This window comes from Salmo salar, chromosome ssa17 (genome assembly GCF_905237065.1).
Source record: "Salmo salar chromosome ssa17, Ssal_v3.1, whole genome shotgun sequence".
In the NCBI taxonomy this organism is placed as follows: Eukaryota; Metazoa; Chordata; class Actinopteri; order Salmoniformes; family Salmonidae; genus Salmo; species Salmo salar.
The window spans coordinates 54717033-54739821 of NC_059458.1; the positions used below are offsets into that span (position 1 = coordinate 54717033).

Here is a 22789-nt window from a genome sequence, read left to right on the forward strand (position 1 = left end):
CAATTGCATTTACCACAGGGGACTCCAATCATTTTGTAGAAGCATCTCAAGAATGATCAATGGAAACAGGATGCATCTGAGCTCAATTTCAAGTCTCATAGCAAAGGGTCTGAATACTTATGTAAATAAGGTAGAAAAATAAAAATAAAAACTGTTTTTTGCTTTGTCATTATGGGGTGTTGTGTGTAAATTGATGAGCAAAATATTTAATTTAAGCAATTTTTGTCACGTCCTGACCATAGTAAGTGGATATTTTCTATGGTAGAGTAGGCCAGGGCGTGACAGGGGGTGTTTGTCTGTTTTTGTATTTCTATGTTCAGTTTCTAGTTTTGTATTTCTATGTTGGTGTTGTTTGGGTTGATCTCCAATTGGAGGCAGCTGATCCTCGTTACCTCTATTTGGAGGTCGTATTTATGTTGATGCTTGTGTCACCTGTGTTTGTGGGTGACTATATTTTGAGTAGTGTGTTTTCTCTCTGCGTCACGGTTTGTTGTTTTTTGTTGGTTCAAGTATTTAATGTATTGCATTACGTTTCACGGAATAAATAAATATGTGGAACTACAACCATGCTGCATTTTGATCCGATCCTTCAGACAGCCGTGACAATTTTACAATAAGGCTGTAACGTAACAAAATATGGAAAAAGTTAAGGGGTCTGAATACTTTCCGAATGTTATGTAGTTGAGCTTTTTAACCAGAGGTGACATTGGGTATCCATCCACTTCTCCTAACATCGTTACAACACTTTGTGCTTGCTGCAGATGGTAAACAACTTGGAGCTTGACTTGAGACTCCAGTAATGCTTTAACCTTGTCTTTATGAGCAGTGTGCTTATTTGACTGTTTTGTTCCTCTCGGCCCCCGAAGAGCATACTGTAAGTAGGCGATACATCTCCCACTAAATAACATTAGACAGTTCATTTGAATATGTATTTTCTACTTCTTTTGGTTATGGCATTATTTATTTATCTTGCCGCCTGCTCATTTGTTATGTTTCCATTCAACTCCGGTGATTTGCATAATTTGTGTTGATCGATCCAAAATGAATATAGTCCACCAGGCAGTTTCAAGACTGTAAGCGCATCAGGTCAAAATTGTATTTGTACAGTGGCAGTGTCGTCCACTCACAAACAGTGAGCAAAACTTTACACTCGTGGCTTAAGCAAAATCCACATGGTGAAGATTGAATACAAATGGAATATTGTAAATACTGTAGCATCCATAGCTATACTGAACATAAATATAAACGTAACATGTAAAGTGTTGGTCCCATGTTTCATGAGCTGAAATAAAAGATCCCTGAAATGTTCCATATGCACAAAAAGCTTATTTCTCTCAAATGTTAGTAAGCATTTCTCCTTTGCCAAGATAATCAAGCCACCTGACAGGTGTGACATGTCAAGAAGCTGATTAAACAGCATGATCATTACACAGGTGCACCTTGTACAGGGGACAATAAAAGGCCACTCTAAAATGTGCAGTTCTGTTACACAACACAATGCCACAGATGTCTCAAGTTTTGAGGGAGCGTGCAATTGGCATGCTGACTGTAGGAATGTCCAACAGAGCTGTTGCCAGAGAACTGAATGTTAATTTCTCTACCATAAGCCGCCTCCAACGTTGCTTTTGAGAATTTGGCAGTACGTCCAACCGGACTCACAACCTCAGACAACGTGTAACCAAGCTTCATCCGGCTTCTTCACCTGCGGTATCATCTGAGGCCATCTACCCAGATAGCTGATGAAACTGAGGTCTATTTCTGAATTTAATAAAGCCCTTTTGTGGGGAAAAACTAATTCTGATTGGCTGGGCCAGCTCCCCAGCGGGTGGCCCTGGCTCCCAAGTGGTTGGGCCTATGCCCTCCCAAGCCTACCCATGGCTGTGCCCATGCCCAGTCATATAAAATCCATAGATTTCATAGAAATAGAAATCCATAAGCTATTGGGATGATAAACACAAGGTTTCAGGTTCAAGTCCTACTATGGCCATTCTAGCACTGATGAATACTAAAAACACTGGTAACATAGTACTTCACCACCATTTTAGACAGTAACCTCCCTTAATAGAGCTAAATGTCACTGCCCAATTGACTGAGATGAATGTCGAAGGCCACGGAGCAGAGAGCAGGCCTGACAAACTGCACTTTACCAGACTACTTACTAGAGATCAGTAAATCTTCTTCCTATTGACTGCTGCTGGTTTTTCAATGCAGAGAGGCACACGATGAATTGCTGTAGGGCTGTTGATGTTGTTTACATCTAGTAATCTCGTCTTCAACAGGCCCGGTGATGCTCGACGTGATGCTTTCAAGCTAACTACACAGAGAAGCAGCATGTTGTGTTAGCATCGATTTCTGCCCCTCTGAAGTTGAACAGGAGGTTAATAGTAATGATACCAGAGGAGTGAATGTGTTTTCTGCTGGGGACTGATGTAGATAATGTTGTAGACGTAAGTTGTTTTGTGTTGTTCAGCTACAGCCTCTTATACTACATCATGTCTGGCATAGCAAGGTTACGGGTGTTATTGGATAAAGTTACGTGTGTGTGTGTGTGTGTGTGTGTGTGTGTGTGTGTGTGTGTGTGTGTGTGAGAGAGCGAGAGCGAGAGATGGGAAGACGAGAGAGGTTAAGTCGGTGTGTGTCAGTAGAGCACACTTCTGTTCCTTGTTGTAGTTTAGTATGCAGCTCATCTGCACCCGTTAGGAGGGCATTGAGTCGGACCATCCACAGTGCCCTTGACATGGCCGCAGCAGGGGCCAGGGATCCATACCAATCAAATGCAACTTAGAGGAGCTGTGCTGATCCGATAGGCCTGATCCCCCTGCTTACCGTCACAGGCGGAAAATCAATCCAGCGAGAGGAAGAGCCTAATTCAGCAGTGAGGTTTCAGAACGATCTAGGGAAATCACACACCAGGCGTGGAGATATCTCATGCAGACACACACACACACACACACACACTGGCCGGTGCACTTATTAATGATCCTTCCTCACCGAACCCTGATCTAACCTTTCTCAGCAGCATGAGATTGGACACTTGGATGACCCCCTCCACTGACCCCCAGTGTGTGTGTGTGTGTGTGTGTGTGTGTGTGTGTGTGTGTGTGTGTGTGTGTGTGTGTGTGTGTGTGTGTGTGTGTGTGTGTGTGTGTCCCTCCTTCCCTCCAGTGTTCAGGTGTTATCGCTGTGCTCTCTGACTCTGACAGAAACTCATGCTGATGGAGAGAGCACCTTCCCGCTCGCACATTTCCTAGCTCGATCCCTCTTTCTCCTTCCTTTCCCGTTCTCTGCCCCTCTCCCGCTCTCCTTTATCTTCTCATTATCTCTCATTCTCCCTCTCTTTTTTCTCTCCTTTTCTCCCGTCTCCTTACCTATCTCTCTTGTTTTCACTCTCATACACACACCCGGACACACATGCACACCCAGATGGTGGTGCATTGCAGATCCAGGGGAAGGAAGACAATAAGGAAAAGTGCCTGTAGCAGCAATCACACGCTACATCGTGCAGACTGCATCTGATACCGGTTCTCCTGTTCTGTTCTGTTCTGTTCAGCTCGAGTCTCTATACCCCTACACCCCACAGTCATCTAAAGGACATTCTGGTTCTGTCCCAAATGGTACCCTGTTCTCTATATAGTGCATTCCCTACAGAGTAGTGGTTTGACGAATGGTTGACGCATGGTTTGTCTCATGTCGAGCACTTACTTATTATGCAGCCCACTTCAGACGTTGTGTTATCACTTGATTCTATCTGGAGGCCATTAGATGAGTTTGCATAGATTGATTCAAACGTGTAAGTATGCTGCGGATATTTCCTATTTTCTTAGACCAAAAACATGATGCTTCAGATTTGGCTCAATGTCGATGATGTTTTTCCTGTTGTGTTGCTCTTTTCTGTTTCTCTCTCCTTTTCGCCCTGGTCCGTCATCAGTCATCACCATGGAGGGATTGACTCAGAATGCAAGCAAGATATCAAACAGACTAGTGTCTCTTTCATCATCTCAACTCAGACGGAGTGGCTCTCTTATCTAGAAACGTCCTGTTCTGTTGTTGCCTACCAACAACATCCCCTCTAGTACTGTAAGTCATTGTGACAACGCTCTGTAAAGTAACACATTTAGGGACTGTTATTGGCTGAGAAAATCTCATTTCAGTTTGCTGTCGGGCTATTGTGATTCAGTTTTCAATGAGCAGCTGAAGTGAATGTAGAAAAATAGCCACAACAAGTCTTTGTACACTTTGTAGGACAGACATCAAAAGACATCTTTATGTCTTAAATCAGTCTCTCATATGAAGGAAATAAGGTACATTGGCAACCCTGCAGCATCCGAGGCCATGTGTGTCCCACCACTTCTGCTCTGATGAATGTGATAGTCTGGGCCAATGCCCCAAATGGCACAATATAGTGCACCTACAGGCCCTGGTCAAAAGTAGTGCACTATATAGGGAATAGGGTTCAATTTGGGACGCATCCTAGTAGTCCAGTTGATACGCTATCTCCAGAGTGTGTTACAGGAAGCCACACATGTCCTGGTTCTGCTCCTGGACAGGGACATTACACGTGTTCAATGCAACCAACGTGCCCCCACACAGAGTGACGCACAGGGCTCTCTTTTTGTCTGGTGTTAAGGCGGCGTTAAAGTGTCAAACACACGTTAGTTTGCAATTTTGTCATGTAAAAACTGCCGCACTGGCGTTTTCCAGCCCTAACGCCAGGTTCAGCAATTTACCTGTCTTATATCAGTTCACTTGCGCTCAGATGAGCGGGGTGGAAATATTTGAGGTATCCTTAAAAAACATGATCCAATGTGCTAATTTCAGGTAGCGCTGATGGGGATATTTATTGCCAACCAAAGGCTGGTTTTAGCGGTAACGCAGTTGGTTTCAGCACAAAGTTTGACAGCGGAAACGTAGCATATCCAGACATTTACATTTATTGTTGAAATTATGGTGCCTGTAAGTGTGACATAGCCTATTTAAAACAGCCTGTTTTATTTAACATTTGATTCGAATTATTCGTTCTCTTTTTAGGCCTTATCAATAATGAATTTAATCTTGCTTATTGACAATGTTTGGCATGTCTGTGCTCAGTCATAATGCAGTTTACAGTAGGCCTAGCCCCTATATCACTGTAAATGCTATTGAAGCCATGAAATAAAAACAATGTGGACTGCAAATGGGTTGAAATGAATGTATTTAACAAAGACAGGTCTACATTTTGTTATTTCGTTTCTGTAAGCCATTTAATAAACTATAACGGACTAACATTGGAATTGGAGTTGATTCCAAGGCTATCCATAAAATACCGTTAATAGACAGCTTGAATCAATCACATATTTCGCCATGGAGCACGTTCTGATTGGCCAGTGAGAGGCCAAGCCTCGACACACCCACCCGCTTGTTTATTCATCAAAACACATCCCTTTCGCGCCAACGCCAGCAAGTGCTCCGATAATTGTGATAGTGAAAAAAGCAAAAATATTTCTGACACAGCCCTGAACCTACAGCGTTACCAACTGCGCTGAGATTCTACCATTCTGTTAGGTTTGTTAGAACAGAGCCCAGAGTGGTGTGACATGACACATAGTGCCTCCCACTACGCAGGTCACCTCCATTGTCCTCCATGAATCCTCGGGCGGTCTAATGAAAAGCTTGATAAGGTCTTCACCGTCACTGTTCATCTCTCCCCTTTTATTCCTGAAAATATTACCAAGGTCCCACTCCTTTTCAGTCTATGAGAAACCTTAATTGTAGTTCCGTGCGTGGGAAGGAAGGAATAAAAACACCTTACAGCCTGTACTTTCACTTTCACACTGGGGTAAAACCTTGACAGAATGCATTCAACTAAAACTGCAAAACCTTTTAGAAAATATACGTTTTTGTTTTTTTTGATAATGGAACTTTTCAGAAAATCTCCCAAAAACCTCCAAAGAGACAGAAGTGTTTTTTTTGTCTCCTCTTTTCTTCTCTGCACTTCATTGTTGTCTGTCAAATGAGTCATAGTGATACAAGCAGAGAGCTTTCATCCGTGTTCAGTGTTGAACATCAAGCCAAAATCATCTCTATTGTTCCCAGCTCCGGTATGTCTGTCTGTAGAGCGTGGTTGAATGGCATTGATGTGTTCTTATGATCCTTTATTAACTACCCTGTCCCCTGACAGTGTGGAGTGAGAATCCCCCGCTTTAGCAAGGAAAGAAAACATACACAAAGGAATGCAACACTTCTACTTTAGAACACTGGTGAGGATATTGACTGTATTGATCCCACTACTAACCCTCGTGGTAGTGCTACATTCATTGGAACATGAAAATGTACAGTGTAGCGTGTCTCAGTCTTAGCGTCCTGTATAACAGTATTTTATCCTCATCCACAAAAGCACAGGATGCTGGACAAAGAACTCGGCCAGAGAAAGAGAACAATATCCACTCACTTTATCCTACCCTAACAAAAAGTTATTTATTGAGCTACAGTTCAGTAGTGCCAGCTCCTATATTTCGGCCATATTGTGGTCTTGGTCGGGGGCCACCCTACACGAGGCTCTCCATTACCCTTCTATGGAGAGAGCAGAAGAGCCAAAACAATTAGGCCCTGAGACGTGGAGCCGTGGAGTCAGTGTGTGTGTGCGTAGAGCCGCGAGGAAAGGACACGGCCATGCTGGAAAGAGCTATCTCATTACAGCCCATCTTCACAGAGCTAGCTGCTCTAGCTCTGACTGCTCAGGAGAAGATGGACGCCTTCTTTACGGGAACCAGCCCGGGCTAATTAGCATGGAATAATGGCTAGATGATGAACTTGACCCTAGCATGACAGCTATACAGCCAGTTAGAGAGAAGAAAGAGGGAGAGAGGGGGATGGAGCGAGTAAGAAGAGAGATATACAACGCTGTGTGTAAGGTTTTTATGACCTGTAGGCCACATAAAATACAATCTAAATCGTATTCATATATGAGCTAGAATGAGTTTCACATCACCTCTGATCTCAGTGTTATTATGTTTATTGTCTGCAGGAAAAGCGAGCAGAGCGTGTTTAGTTCAGAGCCTTGAAGACATCCTTTCTGAAAGAAAGAGAGAGAGAAAGAAAGAAAGAAAGAGAGACAGAGAGAGAGAGACAGAGAGAGAGAGAGTTTAACGTCTGCTTCCAACTCACACTCTCAAACACGTAGATCCCCTGAACGCAGCTCACTCTCCAGATCCCAATCACCGAATTCTGATCCCCCGTTCACAGTGATCACCTGCCGCTTGTGTGCTGCCGCACACTATCACACACTATTCAGTTCACTTCTTTACACCTCATCTTTGTGAGGTATTGTTTGTTTTTGACACACTTCTCTTCAGAGCTCTGTTTTTCCCGTCATTTACTCCTCCCGTGTATGATAGTTTTTGCCTGCCACACTAACGACACCTTTTGCCTATTCCCTGCCTGTACCTTAGCCTCGGATTTCCTGTCATTCAACTATTGCCTGATCTCCCGGACGACGTTACTAGCCTTTTCCCTGCCTGTACTGTTGCCATTTGGACCCCCTGTGTATGATCTGCTGCCTGCCCCTGGACCCAGCTACCTGCCTCCTCCTGTGTATGACCTTCTGCCTGCCCCTGGACCCAGCTACCTGCCTCCTCCTGTGGTCCTTTATATTAAACACCTGCTGCGTCCTGTGCTTGAAACCAGCTCTCTGTCTCCCTCGTGTTCATTACAGAGAGAGAGAGAGAGAGAGAGAGAGAGAGAACTAAAGTCTCCCAATGTTCTGACCTTCATCTCCAGCCTGCTATTCCTTCTCTGTGCTTTGTCCCCATATTAACAGTATTACACAACCTCAAACTGTGGATGAACCACCGGATGGCTGGACAGGGGAGACTGATGGACGCTTCATTTGCTGCTGCCGCTCCCAGAAAAGATCCCCCACCCCCACGTACCTCTGTCTGCCTGTGTGTGTCCATGTATGTGCATGCGCGGCCTACCGCCATCCCCACTCACAACGTTAAAAGAGCAATCAACACCTGGAGATAAGTTCAGTAAGCCGGAAATCTCAGACAGCTGTTTCGGGGAGACTTAAGACATCGCTCTCTGTCTGCCGCTTGCCTGCCGGGCCACCACACACTGAACACTTCCTCAGCCCAGATGACCAGAAGCTATCAGATAGCCATTGGAGGATTAATAGAATGTTAAGGCATGCGGTGTCGGCTGTGATTGTACATGCATCCTTTTATTCACTCTAATGTATTTTAAAATGCTGGCATTAGACTAACTGACATCACCAGATGTATGGGCCTGCAGATCTCTCTCTCTCCTCTGCCACAGTCACACCGTAATGAAATCAGCAAGCCCATTAGCCCTTTGTGAGAAATACGACATTACCTCATGTCGTGTGTGTGTGTGTCTGCTAAAGTCAGTAAACAGAGGAGGTATATCTGCTATGGCAGCTGGTCTCTCTAGCCTCCTGGATACGCGCCGCTGCCTTCTCTCTTTCATTATGCATTAGTGCTCTAGGAAACCCTTCTATCTCCATCTCTCTCTGTCTGTCTGTCTGTCTGTCTGTCTGTCTGTCTGTCTGTCTGTCTGTCTGTCTGTCTGTCTGTCTGTCTGTCTGTCTGTCTGTCTGTCTGTCTGTCTGTCTGTCTGTCTGTCTGTCTGTCTGTCTGTCTGTCTGTCTGTCTGTCTGTCTGTCTGTCTGTCTGTCTGTCTGTCTGTCTGTCTGTCTGTCTGTCTGTCTCTCTCTCTCTCTCTCTCTCTCTCTCTCTTCCCCCCTTTCCACCCTCCCCTCTTTCTCCCTCCCTCCCTTGCTCTGCTCTGTTCTGGGGGAGATAATCAAAAGAATTTCTCTTGAGAGGAAAGAGAGGAAGAGGAGAAGTCAACAGGAACGGGAGGCTTTTGTCAAGTTCAGAATGAGGGCCACTTAGTTTGGAGCTCCTCCAAAAAAAAGGTGTTTTCTTCAGCTGCTGTGTTTCGTAACTCTGTGATGAAAGATCTTCCCTTGGCCTAATGATAGTAGGGCTTGGAGAAGCAGTGGAATGGTTTGGATGGTTTTGAAACTTGCCCGAGGCAGGCAAGAACTGCTAATGACCAACTAGAACAATAAAAAAGATAGGCGAATTATCAAATCTCAGTCCAACTGGCAACTGTAAAGTACCTAAAGCATTCGGAGATCTTGAGGCCAAAACATCTTCGGTTGACATGAGGACTCTCGACGTTGAGTTTAGAGTAAAAAAAACCACCAAAAACACCATTACTCACCCGCCCACTTCTAAACTAAAACGGCACATGACCAATGGCTACACAGCCTCTGTGCTCCCTTCCGCTGTGAAACGCAACAAAAAGGCTGCCTCTGGCTCCTGCTTTCACATCCTGATAAACTACATGCCACAGGTTTCTGGTAGTTTAATAATCATTATAATCAGCTGCCGTGTTGAGCCAAGAAGCACTCATCTCATTATAAACCCTGTGGATATGATCCCTCACCATATTAACTGCACAAAACGGCTGCCCACATGATGCCTGCAGGGTGGATGGAGAGTTAGGGCACAGCGAAGAAAAGCTTCTGTATGCCAGGAGCATGTAAGTAATGGATCGTAATCAAGTTAATTATTAGGCTAACGCATATGTCTTATAGTGGGGTGGGGGGGGGATAAAGAGGAGAGCCACATGAAGACAAGAGAAAGAGAGGAAGAGAGCTGCGAGAAAAAAAGAGAGATAAAAGAACAAGAGAGAATGAGGGAGGAGAAAAGGGAGGATCAACAGTACATGTTTTGGAGGAGGAGGGAGTTGAGTTATTATTATCTCACAGATGTTTCCTCATCTGCCAGGTAGAGCCTCCCCTGAGGTAACCGGTTAGTGTGGGTTAGAGGGATGGAGGGAAAATGGAGAGAAGATGTGTCCTCATTACAGCATGTTTGTGTGTGTGCATCCCTGCGTGTGTGTGCATACGTGCATGCTTCTGTGCGTACGTGCATGTGTGTGTGTTGTCTCCCCCATTAGCAGTACAGATGTATGCCCCCCACTGCTGGGTGCTGGCAGCCACTCCACTCAGCCACTCTCTCTCCTCTCCTCCTCTCAGCTCCTTCCTCCATGTTATGTTTAATTCATCTGGGTTGCAGGGTGGTTCTGCATCAGGCCTATCAAAACACTCTCTGTTTCTGTCACGATAGGGAGTGGGGAGACTTTTGAACCCTCGTTCAGCCGGTCCCTCTCTCCTTTCCTGTATTCTCCCCATCAGAGATTTTACCCAGCCTAAAACACGTCCTCTCTCTCTCTCTCTCTCTCTCTCTCTCTCTCTCTCTCTCTGGGGATCCACAGGGAAGAGCTGTTGGCAGGGTATGCAGTGATTATCTCAGATTAGGAGGATGTTGCCTGTAGATACTGATCTTAGGTCTTTCTCCCCTTAATGGTTTAGGTTAGGATTAGGAAAGAGTAAGCTGATCCTAGACCTGTGCCTTGTAAGTGTATCTTCAGGGGTTTGCCTCCCTGCCTTTTAGTAGGAGTACAACTTACCTAGAATCCATTCTCTCTACCCACAAACTGCACGGCAGAAAGACAACCTCACCTCAAACCAAACATAAGCCCTAGTGTCTGAATGGAGGAGATCAGGTTCAAACAACAGTCTTCCATCTGAAAAACCCTACTCTCTACTTCAGCTCTTGGTCTCATCTCACCATCGCCCACCACTAGCTGAAGACCTGTGTGTCGGTTAAAGGGGCCTCTGACCCCATTCTCCTTTGGGGGTTGTGTCTGATCATGTGAGATGGTCTATAAAGACCAATGAGTGCGAGGCCGATGAAAGGACTTTGGTGTGTAGTTTGGCTCGTCCAGTTCAATGGTTGTTGCAGCTACCCACTGAAGGGTGAGTTTGAGGTTTGTCGTGTGCGTGTGTGTGTGTGTTGTGGTAAAGAAGGGTAAAGGTTGTTGCTTATACTAACACAGTGAAGGTCATGGTTAACGATGCAGAATCGTGTGAAATTTAAATGTCGATATCTCCATGTTACTACTTTCAGAAATGGCTGAGGGACCATGCTTCACTGACTTGTACTGCTGTGCTCGAATTGCCCTTATAAGGGACATACTGAACAATTATATTAGTCAGCTTGCTTGTATCCAGTAATCGTCATCAGAGTAGCTAATATGGTTTGGGACAGGCTGGTTCCAGAGATGACGTTTAAGTGTGTGTGTCTGTGCGTGTCTGTGCATGTGTGTGCGCGTACGTTTGTGTATGTGTGAGTTGCATCAGTCGTGTCTGCATAATCGGCCTCGTTTGTTGGGCAGGGAACAGTGGGCAATATTGGGCCGTATATTGACACCAATTTGACAGGCAGAAATCTTTTCCTGAGGATGTGCCATGATTCATTTCCACACTGATGAGATGGAGTCCTCTCCCATTTGCAATGCATGTTCCCCCGCTGTTGTGCGAAGCGAGGGATTAACGGAGAAGATGGGAAAAGAGGAAGAGAAGAAGTTGTTCCCACTCACTGATAGTATGATAGTATTAGTGTTCTGCTTCTCTACCCGCATCACGTGTGTGTGTGTGGGTCGGGGCAGCATCTCACATAGCACCCTATTCCCTATGTAGTTCACTACTTTGGACCAAAGCCCAATGACGCCCTGTGTAGTCCTGATTTATAGGGAGCTGTGTTGCACTACTAGCCTTAACAATTTGTAGCCTGGGTGGCAGTATTGTAACAACCAGTCTGGACGCTTCTCTCTCTGTTCTAATGATGTAAGACAGGAGGAGACAGACAAACAGACAGGAGCAAGCGGCGAGCACCGGCGTCTAGCGTCTTGGAGTTGTGGCGGGCGGGGCTGTGTGGAGGCAGGTTAAAGATAGTGTTTTACCCAGAGTCCTCTGGAAATCTTCTCATTCATTACCACTGGAATATAGATAGAGATAGAGAGGGAGAGAGAGAGAGAGAGAGATTTCCTAGAGCACTATTGTTAGTGTGCATAATGAAAGAGAGAAGGCAGCAGTGCGTATCCAGGAGTCTAGAGAGACCAGCTGCCTGAGCAGATAGAGAGAGGAGTATACTTCTCTGTTTCACTACATTATCTCTGTCTCTCTTTATCTCTCTCTCGGTAGATCTCTCAACTTTGCCTTTCTCTCTTATTCTCCTAGTATCTATCTCCTCGCTACTCTCCCTTTCGTTCCGTCAGATATGGTAGATCGTTGCCATGACGTACAGCTTTCTGTAGGAATGTCAGTAATGCACACCTCTTTTAAGATTTATATTTGTAATTACATTACTGCTTTGATGGGCCAGATTCTCCACCCGCGCTGCTGCCGCGCTGAAATATTGGATTTCAAAGCTTCATAAGAGGAGAGAGAACCAGAGATAGAAAGGGAGAGAGAGAGGGGGGGAGAGGAAGAGAGAGAGAGAACGGATGAGGAGGCTGTGAGTTTAGCATAATCGGTGGAGAAAAAAGGCCATCTGTGAAATACTTTGCGCCTGGGGAGGTTGAGACTGTTTACACACACACACACACACACACACACACACACACACACACACACACACACACACACACACACACACACACACACACACACACACACACACTTTTTGCATAATTCATATGTGCGACAGCTGAGCCCGGCTCGTTAGGGTGACAGGTATACACGAGGCTACTGAATGAACTTCTGAAAAAGATTCCCACTTTGTAAGAAACAGACCTTATACCATAGTTACAACATACAGTAGGTAATACCCAAGCATGTGTAATAATAGTTAAGGTGTCTTAAATACTTATGAATAGATCCACCATTGATCACAAAAACAACACTTGTTACAGAATAAGTTAGTCCAAAAATATTTTGTGTTGGACCAAATCATGTATTGGTGTGAAAATGCAGAACTACAAAGATATTGTACAATCTTACAGTATGGTAAATTAGCTGTCTGTGTGATGAATGATATACAGTGTGTCTTCTTGTTAATTTTCCACCATCTCTGTCCAGGAAGTGCCGGTACGCCAGTGGTGTTCAATGAGAATGGCGACGCCCCCGGACGGTACGACATCTTCCAGTACCAGAGCACCAACCGCTCTACCAGAGAGTACAAGGTCATAGGCACCTGGACCAACAAACTACACCTAAATGTGAGACTAACATAATAGCAATATCTATCTTTTGTGATCTAGTGTTGTCATATTCAGAGGTATTCATACATAGCCTGGTCCCGGCTCTGTTTGTGCCTTCATGTCAACATGTTTGGCATGACAATGAACAACGACTCGACATTATAGCACAAACAGCTCTGAAATCAGGCACATTTTATAGATATAAGCATTTATTCAAGATCAAGTCTTGAAACTTCAGATTTCTATTCATTCGTTATCATCCAGAACTTGTTTTCGTGTCATGTTTGGGTCCCATCTCTTCCCAGTGTTTTTTGTCCTACGTTCTTACAGTACTTCTGAGTAGTTTGTGTTCCTGCACGCATACAGTTACTGCTCAGTGCTTGACTTTCAGTGAGCAGCTACTTGTTATTCAGCTGTTACTGATTGGAATACACGCACACGCTCACACACACACAAACACACATGAACACACACACGAACACACGAATGCACACAGACACATACGCGCACACTTGCTGCATCATTAATATGTGTGACCTGAGCCCGGCTCGTTAGGGTGAAGAGAGAGAGAGAGAGAGAGAGAGGATGGGAGGAGAGGGAGGAATAGAGCTAGGAAGTGTGCGAGCAGGAAGGTGCTCTCTCCATCAGCATGAGTTCCTGTCGGAGTCAGAGAGCACATCGATAACACCTGAACACTGGAGGGACACACACACACACACACACACACACACACACACACACACACACACACACACACACACACACACACACACACACACACACACACACACACGGGCCATAGGAGGAAAGACGACGGGGCTTATAGCTTCTTAATGCCTCTGCATGCCTGTCTGAGATCCACAGCCTTGGTAAACGAGCAGCGTGTTCACACACAGTTAGATTCCTAGAACAGACAGGCTGGGGCACGGTTGGGCTGTACGGTTGGGCTGTACAGTTGGGCTGTACTCTCTGAGGGATCTTAAAGCCATCTGCTCTGGTCGTACGTGCAGAGATCAGTCAGGCAGCACACATGCTGTACACCTATACCTAACAATGCTCAAGACCTATCTGACTTCCCTTACTTACTGCTTACCTGCACGTATCATTCACAATGGTATAAGCGGATAAGTTCGGACTGTAGAAGCTAAATTGGCTGGACTCTGAAGACTTGGATACTGGAGAATTGGCTGAGAGGAAAATGGAAGTTAGGCTCAAATGCTAAACATTGTCTATTGAACTTCTCTTTTCTTCCAGGGCTGAATTTCTCTTGCGAATTCACTTTGTTCTTCGATCTATTTACCTTGGCTGGACTGGGAGGCAGCAACAGCCTACTATTCCCTCTTGGCTGGCTGCTGAGAACTAGAGCCAGAATATCCCCATTCCAAATACATTTTGTTTCACCTTAATTAACAGTGTTTTGAATTCAAGGTATCCAAATAATTGAAGAAGGATTCACCCAAGTGCCGGAAGTTACTTTCTTCTCGTGGTTACATCTCTTCCCTTAGGATCAGTTGTGCCATTGGACATGCTTTTCTTTCATGACATGCTCATAATGCTTTATGGGATAACTTTAATGAGACCTAAAATATTTTTATCATCAGGCAATAATGATCAATTATTCCCCAGGAAGTTCACGGCCAGGCTTAATGTGTTTTTGAGGGTTCATATTGCAAGCATGGCCGAATATCACTTCACCACAAAAAAACAGGATGAGATAATAGCACTAAAGGGAAATTAAACACAAAACTAAAACAACGTATACAGACAGGTTTCTCCTGCTCTCAGCAGATTCCCCAGCCAGCCAGTTTCCTCTAGTTCTGCTGGATCAGTGCTTTGTGTGCCTGTTCAGAGATAGAGAGAGGAGCTCCGTTCCCATCACCCTGGGCTGTGTTATAAACAGTTTATTATTACACACAAACTGCATCAGACTGATGCAGATGGCCAATTTCTGCCAGCTCTGATTAAACCTGTTTAATTTCTATGAGATTTATGCCTAGTAGGCAGCACAAGGGAAATGAAAAGAAGTAATTTTTTTGGTTAATTACTTTGTGAGTTGCCCTTTGGGAAATGTTTATGCAGGTACAAACAGTTTAACAACATTAGGCTTTGAAGAAAGCTATTCCAGTCAGAACATTCGTTAGCCAGAAACAGTCTAGAATCACAACCCTTCTAGAACCAAAACCATAATTGAGTCCCAACCTATCTGTCCTCTGTCTGATTGGTCTCTCCTGTGACCTTATGACTCCAGGTAGAGGCCATGCAGTGGCGGGCAGGCGACCCATCCCTCCCGGCATCTGTGTGCAGCGTACCCTGCCGGATGGGTGAGAGGAAGAAGATTGTGAAGGGTGTGCCGTGCTGCTGGCACTGCGAGCGCTGCGAGGGCTATCACTTCCAGGCCAGCGAGTTCAGCTGTGAACTGTGCCCCTACGAACAGCGTCCTGACGCCAACCGAACGGGCTGCCAGAACATCCCCATCATCAAGCTGGAGTGGCACTCGCCCTGGGCCGTCATTCCCGTCTTCATCTCAATGCTAGGCATCATCGCCACCACCTTCGTAATCGTGACCTTTGTCCGCTACAACGAAACGCCCATCGTCAGGGCGTCCGGGCGTGAGATGAGCTACGTGCTATTGACGGGCATTTTCCTGTGTTATGCAATCACCTTCCTGATGATCGCGACGCCCGATGTGGGCGTGTGTTCCTTCCGAAGGATCTTTCTGGGTCTGGGGATGTGCTTCAGCTACGCGGCTCTCCTCACCAAGACCAACCGTATCCACCGCATCTTCGAGCAGGGGAAGAAGTCGGTCAGCGCCCCCCGGTTCATCTCCCCGGCCTCCCAGCTGGTCATCACCTTCTCCCTGATCTCGGTGCAGCTCCTGGGGGTGTTTGTATGGTTCGCCGTGGACCCGCCGCACACCTTCGTGGACTACGGCGAGCAGCGGACCCAGGACCCGGCGGCTGCTCGCGGCGTGCTGAAGTGCGACATCTCCGACCTGTCCCTGATCTGCTCCTTGGGCTACTCCATCTTACTGATGGTCACATGCACTGTTTACGCCATCAAGACCAGGGGAGTGCCGGAGACCTTCAACGAGGCCAAGCCAATTGGATTTACCATGTACACTACCTGCATAATCTGGCTGGCGTTTATCCCTATCTTCTTCGGGACGGCACAGTCGGCGGAGAGGGTGAGTTGAACAGCTTTTTTAACACACAAACGCAGAAAAGTGGAAGCTGTGTGTTTTCTAATGAATGGATGATTTTGGATGAATGGTCTCTTTCCCATTAGTCAGCTAGTGATTTAATGGCACTATGAGCTACCGTAATAGCTTAAGTCTAAAGCCTCACCTTCCCATGTGAATAAGACTGGATTTTCGATCTGAAAGAGACAAATCTTTGCAGGCTTTAATAAGAGGATCATATCACTCCCTCTCTCTCTCTGTATCACTCTTTGTGTCGGTGTGCGTGTGTCAGACTTGAACTTCAGAACATATTGCCTTATCTCTTGCCTCGGCTCTAGGCGGTAGATTAGCAAGGTATATTCAGCCGAGCAGGGCTCTGGGAAGCTTGAGAAAACAAAAAAGGCAGTACCTCTGTATAACCTCTGACCTGCTGTGTGCTGGAGGTCAGGTTTGAGCTAGCTGCACTTGTAGAGTGGTACTTCCAGGTCATCTGAAAAGCTTTTCTGCACAGTGGAATTTCAGTGAATGTTCCACTGCTGTTTGGCAGATGGTATATTTCAAATGCAACAACTCCGCAATCTTAGAGACAGCGGGAAAATAGCTGGGACACTGTAAAACATTAAATACCCACAGGAGAGGAAAAGAAGAAGAGGTCCTCATTAAAGCTCATCACTGAGTCATACCATCACCATGCAGCTTACACACACTTGTATGGATGCCCCAATTAGTCTATAAACAATTGTTGTGTCGAGGTGAGCGTTCAGCTCCATGACTCTGGTTGGCAAACTATGTTTGCACTGATGTTACCAGTAAAAACACACACAGCCAGCTTGAACAGCAACGACATTCTCAGTAACGGTTATAGAAACTGTTTTACTTGCTATGATTGTGATATGTTGTTGTTTATCTAACTTAGTTGAATGCACTGACTGTAAATAGTAAGTCACACGGGATAAGAGTGTCTGCTAAATTACCAAATGTAAATGTGAAAATGAACATACCAAAATGAATTGCAAAGCACACTGGGTATTCATTATTGGCTTTATTTTGGGGTGGAGTACATTTGAATAATACTCAGCATGCTTTGCAATTGTTCATTTGTACATATATGTACATTTATATTTAGTTAATTTAGCAGACGCTCTTATCCCACCATAGTGCCATCAGACTTCTGACACCAAAGCAAGGTGAAAGGGGGCCATAAAATGGTGAACAGCTATAAAAAATGGTATAGAAAAGTATTTTGTATTTTGAAAATACAAATTACAGCTCTGGAAGGTATCTTGTCACAAAATACATTGGAGTGTAGTTCAGCCCCGTGTAATACAAATGACTAAACACTCAGAAGTAGTTGCAATACATATTTGAAATACATGTAACAGAAGTACTGTCCATCTCTGCACACACACACACACACACACGCTGCATAAATTATTTGGTGTGTGAATGTGTGGATGTGGCGCCGGGAAGAATAGGAGCTAAAACAGAGCTTAAACAACTAGTGTCAGAGCTGGGATTCTGCTAATCACTTCCATGTCACGGTGCTGTGTGCTGTGATGACAGAGGAAGCCTGGTAAACATTTGAATCAAATGAGGGAATTGATTTGTGGATTGACACGTAAAAATGTTGGGAAATATAGAAAGCATGAGAACAAATTGGGTTTTGATTCTGCAATGAGTGAACATGTAGATGCTGCTTGTCAAAATCAAATCAAATCAAATGTATTTATATAGCCCTTCGTACATCAGCTGATATCTCAAAGTGCTGTACAGAAACCCAGCCTAAAACCCCAAACAGCAAGCAATGCATGTGAAAGAAGCACGGTGGCTAGGAAAAACTCCCTAGGAAAAACTCCCTAGAAAGGCCAAAAACCTAGGAAGAAACCTAGAGAGGAACCAGGCTATGAGGGGTGGCCAGTCCTCTTCTGACTGTGCCGGGTGGATATTATAACAGAACATGGTCAAGATGTTAAAATGTTCATAAATGACCAGCATGATTTGATTTGTCGAGGGTGCAACAAGCACGTCCGGTGAACAGGTCAGGGTTCCATAGCCGCAGGCAAAACAGTTGAAACTGGAGCAGCAGCACGGCCAGGTGGACTGGGGACAGCAAGGAGTCATCATGCCAGGTAGTCCTGAGGCATGGTCCTAGGGCTCAGGTCCTCCGAGAGAAAGAAAGAAAGAGAGAATTAGAGGAGACTGATTCAGTTGAAGTGTTAATCGAAGACTGTTGTTTTGATACAAGCTGAGCGAAATGAACACACACACACAAACATGCACCCAGGCCAGACACAGATCACTATGTCCTCAGGGGTATTTCTATTCTGATGCTTAGATTGACCGTATCGATGTTCTCCAAACACAACCTCTTTTCTCAGTAATCATTGCCTGATCCAATATTCCTCATGCGTGTGTGTGTTTATGTGCACGTGTGTACGTGCGTGTGCGTGTACGTGTGTGTGTGTGTGTGTGTGTGTGTGTGTGTGTGTGTGTGTGTGTGTGTGTGTGTGTGTGTGTGTGTGTGTGTGTGTGTGTGTGTGTGTGTGTGTGTGTGTGTTTAGCGCCCATGTTATATGCGCTTTACACTCATTGGGATTCAAAGAGGACTTACAGTATTGATTGTAAATGTCAAACTGCTTTATTATCGTGGCTGGAGAGGCCTGGGATGCATCCCAAATGGCACCCTATTCCCTATATACAGCACTATAGAGGCCTGGTCAAAAGTAGTGCACTTTCAAGAGAAAAGGGTGCCATTTGGGAAAGGTCTGGAGACGGCTGTATGTATCAGGGGCCAGAATCAAGGAAGGCAGAAGGTGGTCTCTTTAGATAATGGCTCTGTATGTACAGTATCTATGACCAGATCAAATGAGCTGCCTTCCAACCACACTCATAACATAAACATTCTGGGTGTGTCCCGGCACCGTATTCCCTATCTAGTGTACTACTTTTGATCAGGGCCCATAGTAGTGCGCTATGAAGGGAAATAGTGTCATTTTGGACTCAACCCCTTCCTGTTCGTGGATTAGCTGGAATTGAAACAACAATGTCTTCCCTGTGGCTCAGTTGGTAGAGCATGGTGTTTGCAACGCCAAGGTTGTGGGTTCAATTCCCACGGGGGGCCAGTACGAAGAAGAGAAAAAAATGTATAAAATGAAATGTATGAATTCACTACTGTAAGTTGCTCTGGATAAGAGCGTCTGCTAAAGTGACAACAAAAAAACAACAGTTTTGACAGGTAATCACTTGAATATCATAAATGTACACTGCTCAAAAAAATAAAGGGAACACTTAAACAACACAATGTAACTCCAAGTCAATCACACTTCTGTGAAATCAAACTGTCCACTTAGGAAGCAACACTGACTGACAATACATTTCACATGCTGTTGTGCAAATGGAATAGACAACAGGTGGAAATTATAGGCAATTAGCAAGACTCCCCCAATAAAGGAGTGGTTCTGCAGGTGGTGACCACAGACCACTTCTCAGTTCCTATGCTTCCTGGCTGATGTTTTGGTCACTTTTGAATGCTGGCAGTGCTTTCACTCTAGTGGTAGCATGAGACGGAGTCTACAACCCACACAAGTGGCTCAGGTAGTGCAGCTCATCCAGGATGGCACATTAATGCGAGCTGTGGCAAGAAGATTTGCTGTGTCTGTCAGCGTAGTGTCCAGAGCATGGAGGTGCTACCAGGAGACAGGCCAGTACATCAGGAGACGTGGAGGAGGCCGTAGGAGGGCAACAACCCAGCAGCAGGACCGCTACCTCCGCCTTTGTGCAAGGAGAAGCAGGAGAAGCACTGCCAGAGCCCTGCAAAATGACCTCCAGCAGGCCACAAATGTGCATGTGTCTGCTCAAACGGTCAGAAACAGACTCCATGAGGGTGGTAGGAGGGCCCGACGTCGACAGGTGGGGGTTGTGCTTACAGCCCAACACCATGCAGGACGTTTGGCATTTGCCAGAGAACACCAAGATTGGCAAATTTGCCACTGGCACCCTGTGCTCTTCACAGATGAAAGCAGGTTCACACTGAGCACATGTGACAGAGTCTGGAGACGCCGTGGAGAACGTTCTGCTGCCTGCAACTTCCTCCAGCATGACCGGTTTGGCGGTGGGTCAGTCATGGTGTGGGGTGGCATTTCTTTGGGGGGCTGCACAGCCCTCCATGTGCTCGCCATAGGTAGCCTGACTGCCATTAGGTACCGAGATGAAATCCTCAGACCCCTTGTGAGACCATATGCTGGTGCGGTTGGCCCTGGGTTCCTCCTAATGCAAGACAATGCTAGACCTCATGTGGCTGGAGTGTGTCAGCAGTTCCTGCAAGAGGAAGGCATTGATGCTATGGACTGGCCCGCCCGTTCCCCAGACATGAATCCAATTGAGCACATCTGGGACATCATGTCTCGCTCCATCCACCAACGCCACGTTGCACCACAGACTGTCCAGGAGTTGGCGGATGCTTTAGTCCAGGTCTGGGAGGAGATCCCTCAGGAGACCATCCGCCACCTCATCAGGAGCATGCCCAGGCGTTGTAGGGAGGTCATACAGGCACGTGGAGGCCACACACACTACTGAGCCTCATTTTGACATGTTTTAAGGACATTACATCAAAGTTGGATCAGCCTGTAGTGTGGTTTTCCACTTTAATTTTGAGTGTGACTCCAAATCCAGACCTCCATGGGTTGATAAATTGGATTTCCATTGATTATTTTTGTGTGATTTTGTTGTCAGCACATTCAACTATGTAAAGAAAAAAGTATTTAATAAGATTATTTCATTCATTCAGATCTAGGATGTGTTATTTTAGTGTTCCCTTTATTTTTTTGAGCAGTGTATATATAAACAGTAGGCTTACAGTGCACGTTGATTGAATTCAGTCTGTTTCCCTACAACATAGACACTTATGTAGCATAGGATTTGAACTTAATTAGATGTTGAGGCTGCAGCACTTAGACTAAATTGAATTAACCTTAAATCTTCAGTGTTCACCTTCTAGGTGTACCCGTGGGGATGTTGGAGTGTAATGCAGTTGATGTTTTGTAACAGCAACACTATTCTACATAATTGTAAATGATAGTGCTTTGAACGCAGCTCACATGAAGCTCACTGCATGGTGCCTGAGGCGGAGAGGGGAAAGTGGTGGATGGAGGTAAAGCTTTGTCAGTAATGATGTAGTACCGTTGGGATAGAGAGGGGAGAGGAAGAGAGAGTGGGGAGAGAGAGAGAGGCTGTAGTCAGGATCAGACACAGACCTAAGGCAAGAGAGGGAGATATTCTAACACAACGTCCCTTGATGCCCTTCCCCGACCAGGCTCTAATAGCCCCAGTGAGACAAGGCTAGCCCTGGCAGACCGGGTCGGGTATGCAAACTTTAAACTGGCCTAATCTGCTTGGACCAATGGGCTCTGTACAACACGCCACTGAGGTGACTCCACAGGGTAGGGAGTAGAGATGGAGGAAGGCACAGAGAGGGAAAGAGCAGAGTAGAGGAAAGGAAGGGAGGGAAGGAGAAAAAACAGAGATAAATAATGAGAGGGAGTAGTGAAAGAAGCTCTGAATCAAAGAGCTATAGATAATTCAGAGATGGATGAAGGGAGGGAAGGAGAAAGGGAAAGAGGGGAGATAGTCATTCTATCCCTCATTCTCTCACTATCTCAGAGAGCGGTAGAGAGAACAGGGACTCAGCAAGGGAGGAAAGGCTAATCCTTCAGAGGAGGAGTGGTGGAGATAAAGAGCAGAGTGATTCAGAGAGATAGAGAGAGAGAGAGAGAGAGAGAGAGAGACTGTCTGAGTGTAATATTTACTGTTCACTTTTTATTTAACTTTTGTTTATCCATTTCACTTGCTTTGGCAATGTAAACATATGTTTCCCATGCCAACAAATCCACTTGAATTGAATTTAATTGAGAGAGATGGAGAGAGAGTGATAGAGAAGAGAGAGAGAAAGAGGAGGCTGATTCAGAGAGAGAGAGAAAGAGCGAGAGAGGAGGCTGAGAGAGAGAGAGAGAGAGCAAGAGGAGGCTGAAAGTGAGAGAGAGACTGATCACCCCAATTCACAAAAGTGGAGACAAATTTGACCCCAATAACTATCGTGGGATATGCGTCAACAGCAACCTTGGGAAAATCCTGTGCATTATCATTAACAGCAGACTCCTCAGTTAAAACAATGTACTGAGCTAATGTCAAATTGGCTTTTTACCAAATAACCATACGACAGACCCCGTATTCACCCTGCACACCCTAATTGACAAACGAACAAATCCAAACAAATTCAAAGTCTTTGCATGCTTTGTTGATTTCAAAAAAGCTTTAGACTCAATTTGTCATGAGGGTCTGCTATACAAATTGATGGAAAGTGGTGTTGTGGGAAAAACATACGACATTATAAAATCCATGTACATAAACAATTAAAATTGGCAATTAACACACACGTTTCTTTCCACAGGGCCGTGGGGTGAGACAGGGATGCAGCTTAAGCCTCACCCTCTTCAACATATATGTCAACGAATTGACTAGGGAACTAGAACAGTCTGCAGCACCCGGCCTCACCCTACTAGA

General features: G+C 45.3%; 1 protein-coding gene across 3 annotated transcripts in view; it reads left to right on the plus strand.

The window, feature by feature from the left end:
• Nucleotides 1-22789, plus strand: part of LOC106576124 (metabotropic glutamate receptor 8) — a 409175-nt gene that overhangs the window by 364856 nt on the left and 21530 nt on the right. For all 3 annotated transcript variants that reach the window (XM_045699729.1, XM_045699728.1, XM_045699730.1), the window contains 2 exons: nucleotides 12932-13071; nucleotides 15302-16237. In XM_045699729.1, the coding sequence (XP_045555685.1) occupies nucleotides 12932-13071; nucleotides 15302-16237 (1076 nt within the window). The remainder of the gene's footprint in view (nucleotides 1-12931; nucleotides 13072-15301; nucleotides 16238-22789) is intronic.